Genomic DNA, 13,243 nt, shown 5'->3' with positions numbered 1-13,243 from the left:
CTTGGAGCACCGGGGTCAGGATCCAGCCCTGGCTCCAGTCCCATCCCATTAGAACCAGTAAAAGCCGAAGCTCCGCCCCCCCCCCCCCGTGGGTTTTGGGGTAAAACAAAGCGGGTTTGGTGCAGAGGGGTCACAGGTACCAACTCAAGATGCAGGTTTATTTACAGGGCATCCACAACGCGCTCGGGGGGACACAAACCACGCACGGAGCAGGGACATGGGGGGGGCACATATGGGGCAGGGATATGGGGCACACCCCCCCCCCAGCCCCATAGCACCCATTGGACCCTGCAGAGCAGCACAAGGGCTCAGGTTGGGTCCCCCCCATCCCATTGTCCATGGGGGGGGTCAGGGTGGTCCCTGTGGGTCTGGGGGCACATGGGGGGGCACATATGGGGCAGACCCCCCCCCTCAGCCCCACACACACCGAGGCCAGCTCAGGTGCGCCGGGGCCGCCCCATAGCAGCAGTTTGACCATAGGGAATCCAAGAGCACCATAAGGAGAGACCCACGGCAAGGGGGGGGGGGGGGGGGGGGCACCCCCCATGGACACACGGATGTGTGGGGCAGGAACCCCAAACCTCAGCCCCATAGACCCCCCCATGGACACATGGATGTGGGGGGCAGGAACCCCAAACCTCAGCCCCATAGACCCCCCCATGGCACATTGGGAACACCCCAAACCCCACGGACCCCCCCATGGCACATGGGGATGGGGGGGGGCTCTGCCACGAAGCTGTGCCCCCCCCCACCTCTGCCCTATGGCAATGGGGGTACAGTGGCACTGGGGGGGTGCTGCTGCCCCACATGGGGGTCCCCCCCCATAAGCATAAAGGACGCCGCATGCAGCCCCCCCCACCCCCCAGTGCCCCCATCCCATTCAAACCCATTGTGGGGGGGTCCCCTCCATCCTCAACCATGGGGGGGGCTGTGCCCCATCTCCGAGCCCCATAGACATCAATAAATAGAGGCACCATAGGGGGGGTGTGGGCCCCCCCCCGGCCCCATAGCTCAGTTGATGTCATCGTAGATGCTTGGGGGGTGCGGGTGGGGGGGTTTGGGTTTCTTCTTCTTATTGGAGCCCCCCAAGGCCGGAGCCCCCCCCAGACCCAAATGGGGCTTCTTCTTCTTGGCCTTGCGGGACTCAGAGGGGTTGGTACCTGGGGGGTAAAGGGGGAGATGGGAGGGGGTAAAGGGGGGGATGGGAGGGGGTAAGGGGGGGGATGGGAGGGGGGTAAAGGGGGAGATGGGAGGGGGTAAAGGGGGAGATGGGAGGGGGTAAGGGGGGGGATGGGAGGGGGAAAGGGGGGGATGGGAGGGGGTAAAGGGGGGATGGGAGGGGGTAAAGGGGGGGGATGGGAGGGGGTAAAGGGGGGGATGGGAGGGGGGGAAAGGGGGGGATGGGAGGGGGTAAAGGGGGAGATGGGAGGGGTAAAGGGGGGATGGGAGGGGGTAAAGGGGGGGGATGGGAGGGGGTAAAGGGGGGGATGGGAGGGGGGGAAAGGGGGGGATGGGAGGGGGTAAAGGGGGGGATGGGAGGGGGTAAAAGGGGGGGGGATGGGAGGGGGTAAAAGGGGGGATGGGAGGGGGTAAAGGGGGGGAGGGGAGGGGGTAAAAGGGGGGGGATGGGAGGGGTAAAAGGGGGGATGGGAGGGGTAAAGGGGGAGATGGGAGGGGGTAAAGGCGGAGATGGGAGGGGGTAAAAGGGGGGATGGGAGGGGTAAAGGGGGGATGGGAGGGGGTAAAGGGGGAGATGGGAACGGGTAAAGGGGGGATGGGAGGGGGTAAAGGGGGAGATGGGAGGGGGGTAAAGGGGGGGATGGGAGGGGGGGAAAGGGGGGGATGGGAGGGGGTAAAGGGGGGGATGGGAGGGGGGAAAGGGGGGATGGGAGGGGGGAAAGGGGGAGATGGGAGGGGGTAAAGGGGGGGGATGGGAGGGGGTAAAGGGGGGGATGGGAGGGGGTAAAGGGGGGGGGTAAACGGGGGGTATATGGGGCAGAAGGACCCCCCCTCCCCCCCCCCCCTCCCCCCCCCACTCACTGGCTTTGGAGGAGCCTGAGTCCGCAGGGGACAGGTCGGAGCTGTCCCAGTGCAGGCGGCTCAGCAGCGCCCGGCTCTGGCTCTCGGCGGCCTCGAGGCTCTCGGGGTCCTCGGGGGCCTCAGCCTCCGGGAGGCACCTGCAGATGGGGGCAGCAATGGGACCAATACACAGGGAATGGGACACACACATAGGGAATGGGACCAATACACAGGGAATGGGACACACACATAGGGAATGGGACACACACACAGGGAATGGGACCCACACATAGGGAATGGGACCCACACATAGGGAATGGGACCAACACACAGGGAATGGGACCCACACACAGGGAATGGGACCAACACACAGGGAATGGGACCCACACACAGGGAATGGGACCCACACACAGGGAATGGGACCCACACACAGGGAATGGGACCCACACACAGGGAATGGGACACACACATAGGGAATGGGACCAATACACAGGGAATGGGACACACACATAGGGAATGGGACACACACACAGGGAATGGGACCCACACATAGGGAATGGGACCCACACATAGGGAATGGGACCAACACACAGGGAATGGGACCCACACATAGGGAATGGGACACACACATAGGGAATGGGACCAACACACAGGGAATGGGACCCACACACAGGGAATGGGACCCACACATAGGGAATGGGACACACACATAGGGAATGGGACCCACACATAGGGAATGGGACACACATACAGGGAATGGGACCCACACACAGGGAATGGGACCCACACACAGGGAATGGGACCCACACATAGGGAATGGGACACACACATAGGGAATGGGACACACACATAGGGAATGGGACACACACACATAGGGAATGGGACCCACACACAGGGAATGGGACCCACACACAGGGAATGGGACCAACACACAGGGAATGGGACCAACACATAGGGAATGGGACCCACACACAGGGAATGGGACACACACATAGGGAATGGGACACACACATAGGGAATGGGACCCACACATGGGGAATGGGACACACACACAGGGAATGGGATCCACACACGTGCAATGGGACCCACACATGCGCTCACTTACGCAGAGGGCCCCAGCAGATACACCCGCACTGATCTCCGCTGCTCATCTGTGTGCTGAGGACACCGCAGGGACCTGGAGGGACTTATGGGGCTGAGGCTGTGTCCCTATGGGGACCTGAGCCCCACAGAGCCCCCCAGGATGCTCTGACCCCCAAGTACCCCCCCCATGCTCTGACCCCCAAGTACCCCCCAGGATGCTCTGACCCACAAGTACCCCCCAGGATGCTCTGACCCCCAAGTACCCCCAGGATGCTCTGACCCCCAAGTACCCCCCAGGATGCTCTGACCCCCAAGTACCCCCAGGATGCTCTGACCCCCAAGTACCCCCCATGCTCTGACCCCCAAGTACCCCCCATGCTCTGACCCCCAAGTACCCCCCATGCTCTGACCCCCAAGTACCCCCAGGATGCTCTGACCCCCAAGTACCCCCCGATGCTCTGACCTGGTGCACATCTTCTTGGTGTGCTCAGAGATGACTCCGCATTGCTGAGGACAGAGGGGACCAGTTAATGTGGAGCCACAATCCCAGTGCCCCCAATGGGGGTCCCCATTCCCACACCATTCCCATGTCATTCCCACCCCATTCTCACACCATTCCCATGTCATTCCCATGTCATTCCCATGTCATTCCCACCCCATTCCCACACCATTCCCATGTCATTCCCATGTCATTCCCACACCATTCCCATGTCATTCCCATGTCATTCCCACCCCATTCCCACACCATTCCCACACCATTCCCATGTCATTCCCACCCCATTCCCATGTCATTCCCACCCCATTCCCATGTCATTCCCACCCCATTCCCATGTTATCCCATAGGACACACACCGTTGTCAGCAGCGTCCGCAGCTCCTCAGGTCCCAGGGTCTCATAGTTGATCCCAGTGGAGTTACTGTACTGTGGGGGGGGAGGGGGGGTCAGGGGCATCCGGGGGGGGGGGGGGGGATGGGGGGGATGGGATCAACCCCATTATGGGCTTACCTTGAAGGGGTCGGGGTTCCCTCCGATGTCACCTGCAGGAGAGCAGGGTCAGGGGGGGCAGGGAACCCATAGAGCCCATAGACCCACATAGACCCCATAGCACCCCATAGAGCCCCATAGAGCCCCATAGACCCCATAGACCCCCATAGACCCACATAGACCCACATAGACCCCATAGCACCCCATGGAGCCCCATAGACCCCATAGACCCCATATACCCCCTAGACCCCCCTAGACCCCCATAGACCCCCATAGACCCGATAGACCTCCATAGACCCTATAGACCCCATAGACCCCATAGGCCCCACAGACCCCATAGACCCCACAGACCTCATAGACCCTATAGACCCCCATAGACCCCACAGACCCCACAGACCCTATAGACCCCATAGACCCCACAGACCCCATAGACCCCCATAGACCCCACAGACCCCACAGACCTCATAGACCCCATATACCCCATAGACCCCCTAGACCCCACAGACCCCAGAGACCCCACAGACCCCATAGCCCCCATAGACCCCCACAGACCCCTTAGACCCCACAGACCCCATATACCCCATAGACCCCCCCTCACCGTTCTTGTGTTTCAGGGACTTGGACCTTCGGGGTGAGTTCGGGTTCTGCAACAAAGGGGGGGGTCAATTATGGGATGCGATGCCCCAGCCCCCATCCCCCCCCCCCCCCCTCCCCCCCTCTCACCTTATCCGATTTCCTCTTCTTTGCTATGGGGCAACAGAAAACATGACTTTTACCATTCCTGGCAGGTTTCACCCCAAACCCTCCCCCCCCCTCCCCCCCCCCCCCACCTTTCTTCTCGGAGCCATAGGACCAGTCGTTGTCATTGATGTCATCATTGTCCTCCTGGTCACTCTCTGACTTGTTCAGAGTGTTGCTGCTGGCGATCCTGGGGGGGGAGGGGCAGGGTGGGAGCCAGCCTGATCCCAATGGGATCCATCCTGATCCCATTCACACACTGGGATCCATCCGGATCCTGATCCCGATCCTGATCCCACAGCACAGTGGGATCCATCCCCATCACACACTGGGATCCATCCCCATCACACAGTGGGATCCATCCCCATCACACACTGGGATCCATCCCCATCACACACTAGGATCCATCCCCATCACATAGTGGGATCCATCCCCATCACACACTGGGATCCATCCCCATCACACAGTGGGAACCATCCCCATCCCAATGGGATCCATCCCACAGTGAGATCCCACAGGACACAGTGGGATGGATCCCATAGGACACAGTGGATCCCATAGGACACAATGGGATCCCATAGGACACAGCAGGATCCCATAGGACACAGCAGGATCCCATAGGACACAATGGGATCCCACAGGCCCCACCTGCGGTTGGCAATGCGGCTGCTGTTCCGCCCCATGCCCACCCCACAATGGGATCCCATAGGACACAGTGGATCCCACAGGACACAGCAGGATCCCACAGGACTCAATGGGATCCCATAGGCCCCACCTGCGGTTGGCAATGCGGCTGCTGTTGCGCCCCATGCCCATCCCATAGGACACAATGGGATCCCATAGGACACACACCTGCGGTTGGCAATGCGGCTGCTGTTCCGCCCCATGCCCATCCCATAGGACACAGTGGATCCCATAGGACACAATGGGATCCCATAGGACACACACCTGCGGTTGGCAATGCGGCTGCTGTTCCGCCCCATGCCCATCCCATAGGACACAGTGGATCCCATAGGACACAATGGGATCCCATAGGACACACTGGGATCCCATAGGACACACACCTGCGGTTGGCAATGCGGCTGCTGTTCCGCCCCATGCCCATCCCATAGGACTCAATGGGATCCCATAGGACACACACCTGCGGTTGGCAATGCGGCTGCTGTTCCGCCCCATGCCCATCCCATAGGACACAATGGGATCCCATAGGACACAGCAGGATCCATCCCATAGGACACACACCTGCGGTTGGCAATGCGGCTGCTGTTCCACCCCATGCCCATCCCATAGGACTCAATGGGATCCCATAGGACACAGTGGATCCCATAGGACACACACCTGCGGTTGGCAATGCGGCTGCTGTTCCGCCCCATGCCCATCCCATAGGACACAATGGGATCCCATAGGACACAGTGGATCCCATAGGACACACACCTGCGGTTGGCAATGCGGCTGCTGTTCCGCCCCATGCCCATCCCATAGGACACAATGGGATCCCATAGGACACAGTGGATCCCATAGGACACAGTGGATCCCATAGGACACACACCTGCGGTTGGCAATGCGGCTGCTGTTCCGCCCCATGCCCATCCCATAGGACACAATGGGATCCATCCCACAGGCCCCACCTGCGGTTGGCAATGCGGCTGCTGTTCTGCCCCATGCCCATCCCACAGTGGATCCCATAGGACACACTGGGATCCCACAGGACACAGTGGATCCCATAGGACACAATGGGATCCCATAGGACACACACCTGCGGTTGGCAATGCGGCTGCTGTTCCGCCCCATGCCCATCCCATAGGACACACTGGGATCCCATAGGACACAATGGGATCCCATAGGACACACACCTGCGGTTGGCAATGCGGCGGCTGTTCCGCCCCATGCCCATCCCATAGGACACAATGGGATCCCATAGGACATAGTGGGATGGATCCCATAGGACACACACCTGCGGTTGGCAATGCGGCTGCTGTTCCGCCCCATGCCCACCCCATAGGACACAATGGGATCCCATAGGACATAGTGGGATGGATCCCATAGGACACACACCTGCGGTTGGCAATGCGGCTGCTGTTGCGCCCCATGCCCATCCCATAGGACACAATGGGATGGATCCCATAGGACACAATGGGATGGATCCCATAGGACACACACCTGCGGTTGGCAATGCGGCTGCTGTTCCGCCCCATGCCCACCCCATAGGACACAATGGGATGGATCCCATAGGACACAATGGGATGGATCCCATAGGACACACACCTGCGGTTGGCAATGCGGCTGCTGTTCCGCCCCATCCCCATCCCATAGGACACAATGGGATCCCATAGGACACACCTGCGGTTGGCAATGCGGCTGCTGTTCTGCCCCATCCCCATCCCATAGGACACAATGGGATCCCATAGGACACACCTGCGGTTGGCAATGCGGCTGCTGTTCCGCCCCATGCCCATCCCATAGGACACAATGGGATCCCATAGGACACAATGGGATCCCATAGGACACACCTGCGGTTGGCAATGCGGCTGCTGTTCCGCCCCATGCCCATCCCATAGGACTCAATGGGATCCCATAGGACACACACCTGCGGTTGGCAATGCGGCTGCTGTTCCGCCCCATGCCCATCCCATAGGACACAATGGGATCCCATAGGACACACACCTGCGGTTGGCAATGCGGCTGCTGTTCCGCCCCATGCCCATCCCATAGGACACAATGGGATCCCATAGGACACAATGGGATGGATCCCATAGGACACAGTGGATCCCATAGGACACAATGGGATCCCATAGGACACACCTGCGGTTGGCAATGCGGCTGCTGTTCCGCCCCATCCCCATCCCCATCCCATAGGACACAGTGGATCCCATAGGACACAATGGGATCCCATAGGACACAGTGGATCCCATAGGACACAATGGGATCCATCCCATAGGACACACACCTGCGGTTGGCAATGCGGCTGCTGTTCCGCCCCATCCCCAGGCACTTCTCCAGGTGAGGGGCGAAGCGCGCGGCCGCGATGCTGCGGCTGCAGTTGGGACACACACACTCCTTGTTCTTCCACTGGTTGTAAACCTGCCCGAAGATGTCCACACCTGGCTGGTCCACGATCTCTGTGGGGTACGGGATAGGGATATGGGATATGGGATGGGGATGGGATGGGATGGGATGGGATGGGATGGGGATGGGATGGGGATGGGATGGGGATGGGATGGGGATGGGATGGGGATGGGGATGGGGATGGGGATGGGATGGGGATGGGATGGGATGGGATGGGATGGGGATGGGATGGGATGGGATGGGGATGGGGATGGGGATGGGGATGGGGATGGGGATGGGGATGGGGATGGGGATGGGATGGGATGGGATGGGATGGGATGGGGATGGGATGGGGATGGGGATGGGATGGGATGGGGATGGGGATGGGATGGGATGGGATGGGGATGGGATGGGATGGGGATGGGGATGGGATGGGATGGGATGGGATGGGATGGGATGGGGATGGGATGGGATGGGATGGGGATGGGATGGGATGGGGATGGGGATGGGGATGGGGATGGGGATGGGATGGGATGGGATGGGGATGGGGATGGGATGGGGATGGGATGGGGATGGGATGGGATGGGGATGGGGATGGGGATGGGGATGGGATGGGATGGGGATGGGGATGGGATGGGATGGGATGGGATGGGGATGGGATGGGATGGGATGGGATGGGGATGGGATGGGATGGGATGGGATGGGATGGGGATGGGATGGGGATGGGGATGGGATGGGATGGGGATGGGGATGGGATGGGATGGGATGGGGATGGGATGGGATGGGGATGGGGATGGGATGGGATGGGATGGGATGGGATGGGGATGGGATGGGATGGGATGGGGATGGGATGGGGATGGGATGGGGATGGGGATGGGATGGGGATGGGATGGGATGGGATGGGGATGGGATGGGGATGGGATGGGGATGGGGATGGGATGGGGATGGGATGGGATGGGGATGGGGATGGGATGGGATGGGGATGGGATGGGGATGGGATGGGATGGGGATGGGATGGGATGGGATGGGATGGGATGGGGATGGGATGGGGATGGGATGGGGATGGGATGGGGATGGGGATGGGATGGGTGGGACCCAGTGAGGTTCTACACATCCTGGTGTGTCTGACCCATCCTGGTCAAGTTCTATACACCATGTCCATGTCCATCCCATCCACGTCCCCATCCATGTCCCATCCCCTCCATGTCCATCCCCATCCCTGTCCCCATTCCCTCCTCACCGAAGTCCTTGGTGCTGTCGGGGTCGGTGTCATCCAGGAAGAAGTATCCACATTTCACAGCTCGATGGACCTCGAAGCACAGCCCCAGGCACGCGTCATCCACCAGCTCCGTGTACATGTCATGTGCCACGGCCTGGGGGGGTCACATGGGGGGTGGGTCACATGGGGGGGTGGGTCACATGGGGGGGTGGGTCACATGGGGGTGGGTCACATGGGGGGGTGTGGGTCACATGGGGGGTGTGGGTCACACGGGGGGGGTGGGTCACACGGGGGGTGTGGGTCACATGGGGGGTGTGGGTCACATGGGGTGTGGGTCACATGGGGGGTTTGGGTCACATGGGGGGTGGGTCACATGGGGGGTGGGTCACATGGGGGGTGTGGGTCACACTTGGGGGTGTGGGTCACATGGGGGGTGCGGGTCACATGGGGGTGTGGGTCACATGGGGGGGTCACATGGGGGGGGGGGGGGGGGTGGGTCACATGGGGTGTGGGTCACATGGGGGTGGGTCACATGGGGGGTGTGGGTCACATGGGGGGGTGGGTCACATGGGGGGGTGGGTCACATGGGGGGTGTGGGTCACATGGGGGGGTGGGTCACATGGGGGGGTGTGTGTCACATGGGGGGTGTGGGTCACACATGGGGGGTGTGGGTCACACATGGGGGGGTGTGGGTCACATGGGGGGTGTGGGTCACATGGGGGGGTGGGTCACATGGGGGGGTGGGTCACATGGGGGGGGGTCACATGGGGGGTGTGGGTCACACTTGGGGGTGTGGGTCACACTTGGGGGGGTGTGGGTCACACTTGGGGGGCAGGGGGGGGTGTGGGTCACACTTGGGGGGCAGGGGGGGTTATGGGGGGTTATGGGGGGGGTCTCACCTCCAGTTTGCTGTTATCCAGGCCAGACAAAGGCATTTCCTCCATTTTCATTTGCAATGATTGGCGCAACCAAGGCTCATAGCGGGGGGGGGGCGGCTGTGGGGGGGACCTCAATATGGTGACAACCCCCCCATGACCCCTCACCATGGTCTGACCCCCCCCATGACCCCCTCACCATGGTCTGACCCCCCCATGACCCCCTCACCATGGTCTGACCCCCCCCATGACCCCCTCACCATGGTCTGACCCCCCCCATGACCACTTCCACATGGTCTGACCCCCCCCCAGGATCTATGGGTGACCCCCCCCCAAGGAATGGGGGGGCACAATGGCATCAACCACCCCATGCACCCCATTGCTGCCCCCCATGTACCCCATTGCTGCTCCCATGCACCCGATTGCTGCCCCCCCATGTACCCCATTGCTGCCCCCCCATACACCCCATTGCTGCCCCCCCCGCACCCCATTGCTGCCCCCCCATACACCCCATTGCTGCTCCCCCCATGCACCCCATTGCTGCCCCCCCCATGCATCCCATTGCTGCCCCCCATTCACCCCATTGCTGCCCCCCCCATGTACCCCATTGCTGCCCCCCCATACACCCCATTGCTGCCCCCATACACCCCATTGCTGCCCCCCATGCACCCCATTGCTGCCCCCCCCCATGCACCCCATTGCTGCCCCCATACACCCCATTGCTGCCCCCCATACACCCCATTGCTGCCCCCCATGCACCCCATTGCTGCCCCCCCCATTCACCCCATTGCTGCCCCCCATGTACCCCACTGCTGCCCCCCCATTCACCCCATTGCTGCCCCCCCCATGGGTTTTGCTGCATCACCCTCCATTGATGTTAATGGGGGGGGTTGGACGGGACCACCTCGTGCCCCCCCCCCAGCGGTTAAAGATGGGGGACCCCAAACTCACCCCCCCCCCCAGCGCCCCCCGCTACCAACGGCACCGCTGCCCGGACCGAACCACTGCACCGGAGGGGGGGGGGGTCCCGTTCTGTGCCCCCCCCGCTACCAACGGCACCGCTGCCCGGACCGAACCACTGCACCGGAGGGGGGGGGGGGGGTCCCGTTCTGTGCCCCCCCCGCTACCAACGGCACCGCTGCCCGGACCGAACCACTGCACCGGAGGGGGGGGGGGTCCCGTTCTGTGCCCCCCCCCGCACCTCCCGGCACCGCTTCCGGTGGGGAGCGAGGGAATGGCTCTGGGAAACAGCGACGGGAACGGGAACGGGAATGGGAACGGGAATGGGAACGGGAACGGGAACGGGAACAGGAACGGGATCGGGAACGGGATCAGGATCGGGCCCTGCGCCCCCCCCTCCGGGCGCTATGGTACGGGCCGAGCCCGAGGGACACGAACAAAGCGGTGGGGGGGGGGGGGGGGGGTCCGGACGGTACCACCCGCGGGGAGGGGGGAGAATGGCACTCACCGGAGCTCAGCGCCCCCCGGTGCGGGTCCCCACGCTCCGCGGCGCCCCCCGCCCTTCCGGGCCCCGTGGGTGCATCCGGTCCATGGCCGGGCCGGGCTTTGGTTCCGTCCAACCGGGGGGGGGAAGGGGCGGGGCGAGGAACACAGCGGCCAATGAGGAGGCGACGGGAGGGGAGCGGCCAATGGGAGGGGGAAGATGGAGGGGGCGGGGTTAAAGGGAGGGAGGGGGCGGGAGGGGGCGGGGCTAGAGGCCATCGCTGCGTGTTTTAAGCAGCTTCACCCCCCCCCCATGGATCCCTATGGATGCGCCCAACCTTAACCCCATCTCTATGGATCCCCAACCTTAGGAACCCCATCCCTATGGATCCCTATGGATCCCCAACCTTAGGGACCCCATCCCTATGGATCCCTATGGATCCCCCAACCTTAGGGAACCCCATCCCTATGGATCCCTATGGATCCCCCAACCTTAGGACCCCCATCCCTATGGATCCCTATGGATCCCCCAACCTTAGGACCCCCATCCCTATGGATACCCCTTCCCTTGGGTCCCCCCATGTCTCCCCCTCTCCTCCAATGGTGACCCCATTCCCCCCCATCCCTCATCCCACCGCATCCCTATGCATCCCTCTGGGGTGTGAAGAACACTCCTGGGCTGTGTTGCGCCTCACGTTTATTTCCTGGAGCCGGACACGGGTCGGGATTCGTCACTTTATTATACAAAAACCAACGAAATTCCAAAGGAAAACGGAAAATCCCAAGAAAACAACAGAAACCCTCCAGGGCAGCGGCACCGGAGCCGCCGGATTCCAGACTTGGGATTATTCTTTAGTATTCCCTATTTTTTTTTGCCTTTTTCGCGTTTTTTTTAAACCTACAAAACACTTTTTAAATATTAGAAAAAAAAATATTTTTTTTGTGTTTTTTTTTTGTCGTTTTTTCCTTTTTTTTTGGGTTTTTTGTGCGGAATTCCCAAACTTCCCTCTGGAGGATCCGGGATTTGCGGCAGTGCCAAAAAGCACCGAGGTTCATTCCTCTCGCAGCGCAAACGCCTTCGGCCCCAATTGTCGGCGCTGTAAGATTTGTATTCCTCATTTTTTTGTCTTTTTTCCATGTTTTTTTTAACAGAAAACAAAAAGAAAAAGGGAAAAAACAAAAAAGGGATTTTGGGGATTTTTTTTTGGGTTTTTTTCGGGTTTTTTGTGGTTTTTTTCCTCTTTTTCTTTGTACTAAAAACATCCACTAAAACGGCGGCGCTGGGAACGCTCAGTGGGATCGAGGCCCGAGATGGGGGGGGGGAGACGGGGGGGGGGGGGGGGGGGGGGATGGAATTCCATAGGGAATGGGGTTGGGATGGATGAGGGATGGACACATGGACACACACACACACATTGGCCCGTGGGGATTGTCCATAGGGAACCCCCCCCCAATGGGTTCAACTGCCTCCAAATGGGGGGGCTGCAGCCCAATTTGAGGCTGGGATGAGGCTCCCCCCCCCCCAGCATTAGGGGTCCATGGGGGGGTCCATGGGGGGGGTCCATAGGGGGGTCCATGGGGCATGGAGAGCAGCAAAGTGGGGGGGGCCCCCCCTAAACTTGGAGCTTCCCCACTCTGAGCTGAGATTTGGGGTGAAAGAAGAGGAAAACGGTTAAAGTGCCCCCCCCCATCCCTGTGACCCCCCCCATACAATGGGGGTGCCCCATTGCGCTGAGTGCTCTGGGGGGGCTATGGCATTGCTGGTGCTTGTGTCTGCTTATAAAGGGGGGGGACCAGAGCAGGACCCCCAACCCCTGCACCCCCCCTGCCCCATAGC

General features: G+C 61.2%; 1 protein-coding gene across 2 annotated transcripts; it reads right to left on the bottom strand.

Moving 5' to 3' along the window:
* Window positions 1–854: 854 nt before the first annotated feature.
* ATXN7L3 (ataxin 7 like 3) lies at window positions 855–11,534 on the bottom strand. Of its 2 annotated transcripts, XM_034070137.1 has the most exons (13): window positions 11,432–11,534; window positions 9,988–10,083; window positions 9,110–9,242; window positions 7,772–7,943; window positions 4,917–5,014; window positions 4,810–4,832; window positions 4,685–4,730; window positions 4,108–4,139; window positions 3,955–4,023; window positions 3,566–3,609; window positions 3,125–3,196; window positions 2,041–2,177; window positions 856–1,160 (listed from the first exon to the last, which is right to left on the bottom strand). In XM_034070137.1, exons 2-13 carry the CDS (start codon window positions 10,036–10,038, stop codon window positions 1,012–1,014), a joined length of 1,026 nt encoding a protein of 341 aa, XP_033926028.1. In that variant the 5' UTR covers window positions 10,039–10,083; window positions 11,432–11,534; the 3' UTR covers window positions 856–1,011. The 2 variants fall into 2 exon arrangements, with proteins under 2 accessions (XP_033926027.1, XP_033926028.1); XM_034070136.1 differs by having other exon boundaries at window positions 855–1,160; window positions 4,810–5,014.
* Window positions 11,535–13,243: the final 1,709 nt, after the last annotated feature.

Source organism: Melopsittacus undulatus, chromosome 17 (genome assembly GCF_012275295.1).
Source record: "Melopsittacus undulatus isolate bMelUnd1 chromosome 17, bMelUnd1.mat.Z, whole genome shotgun sequence".
Classification (NCBI taxonomy): Eukaryota; Metazoa; Chordata; class Aves; order Psittaciformes; family Psittaculidae; genus Melopsittacus; species Melopsittacus undulatus.
Note: the sequence above shows the minus strand (reverse complement) of the source record. Positions and strands in the feature narration are given on the sequence as shown.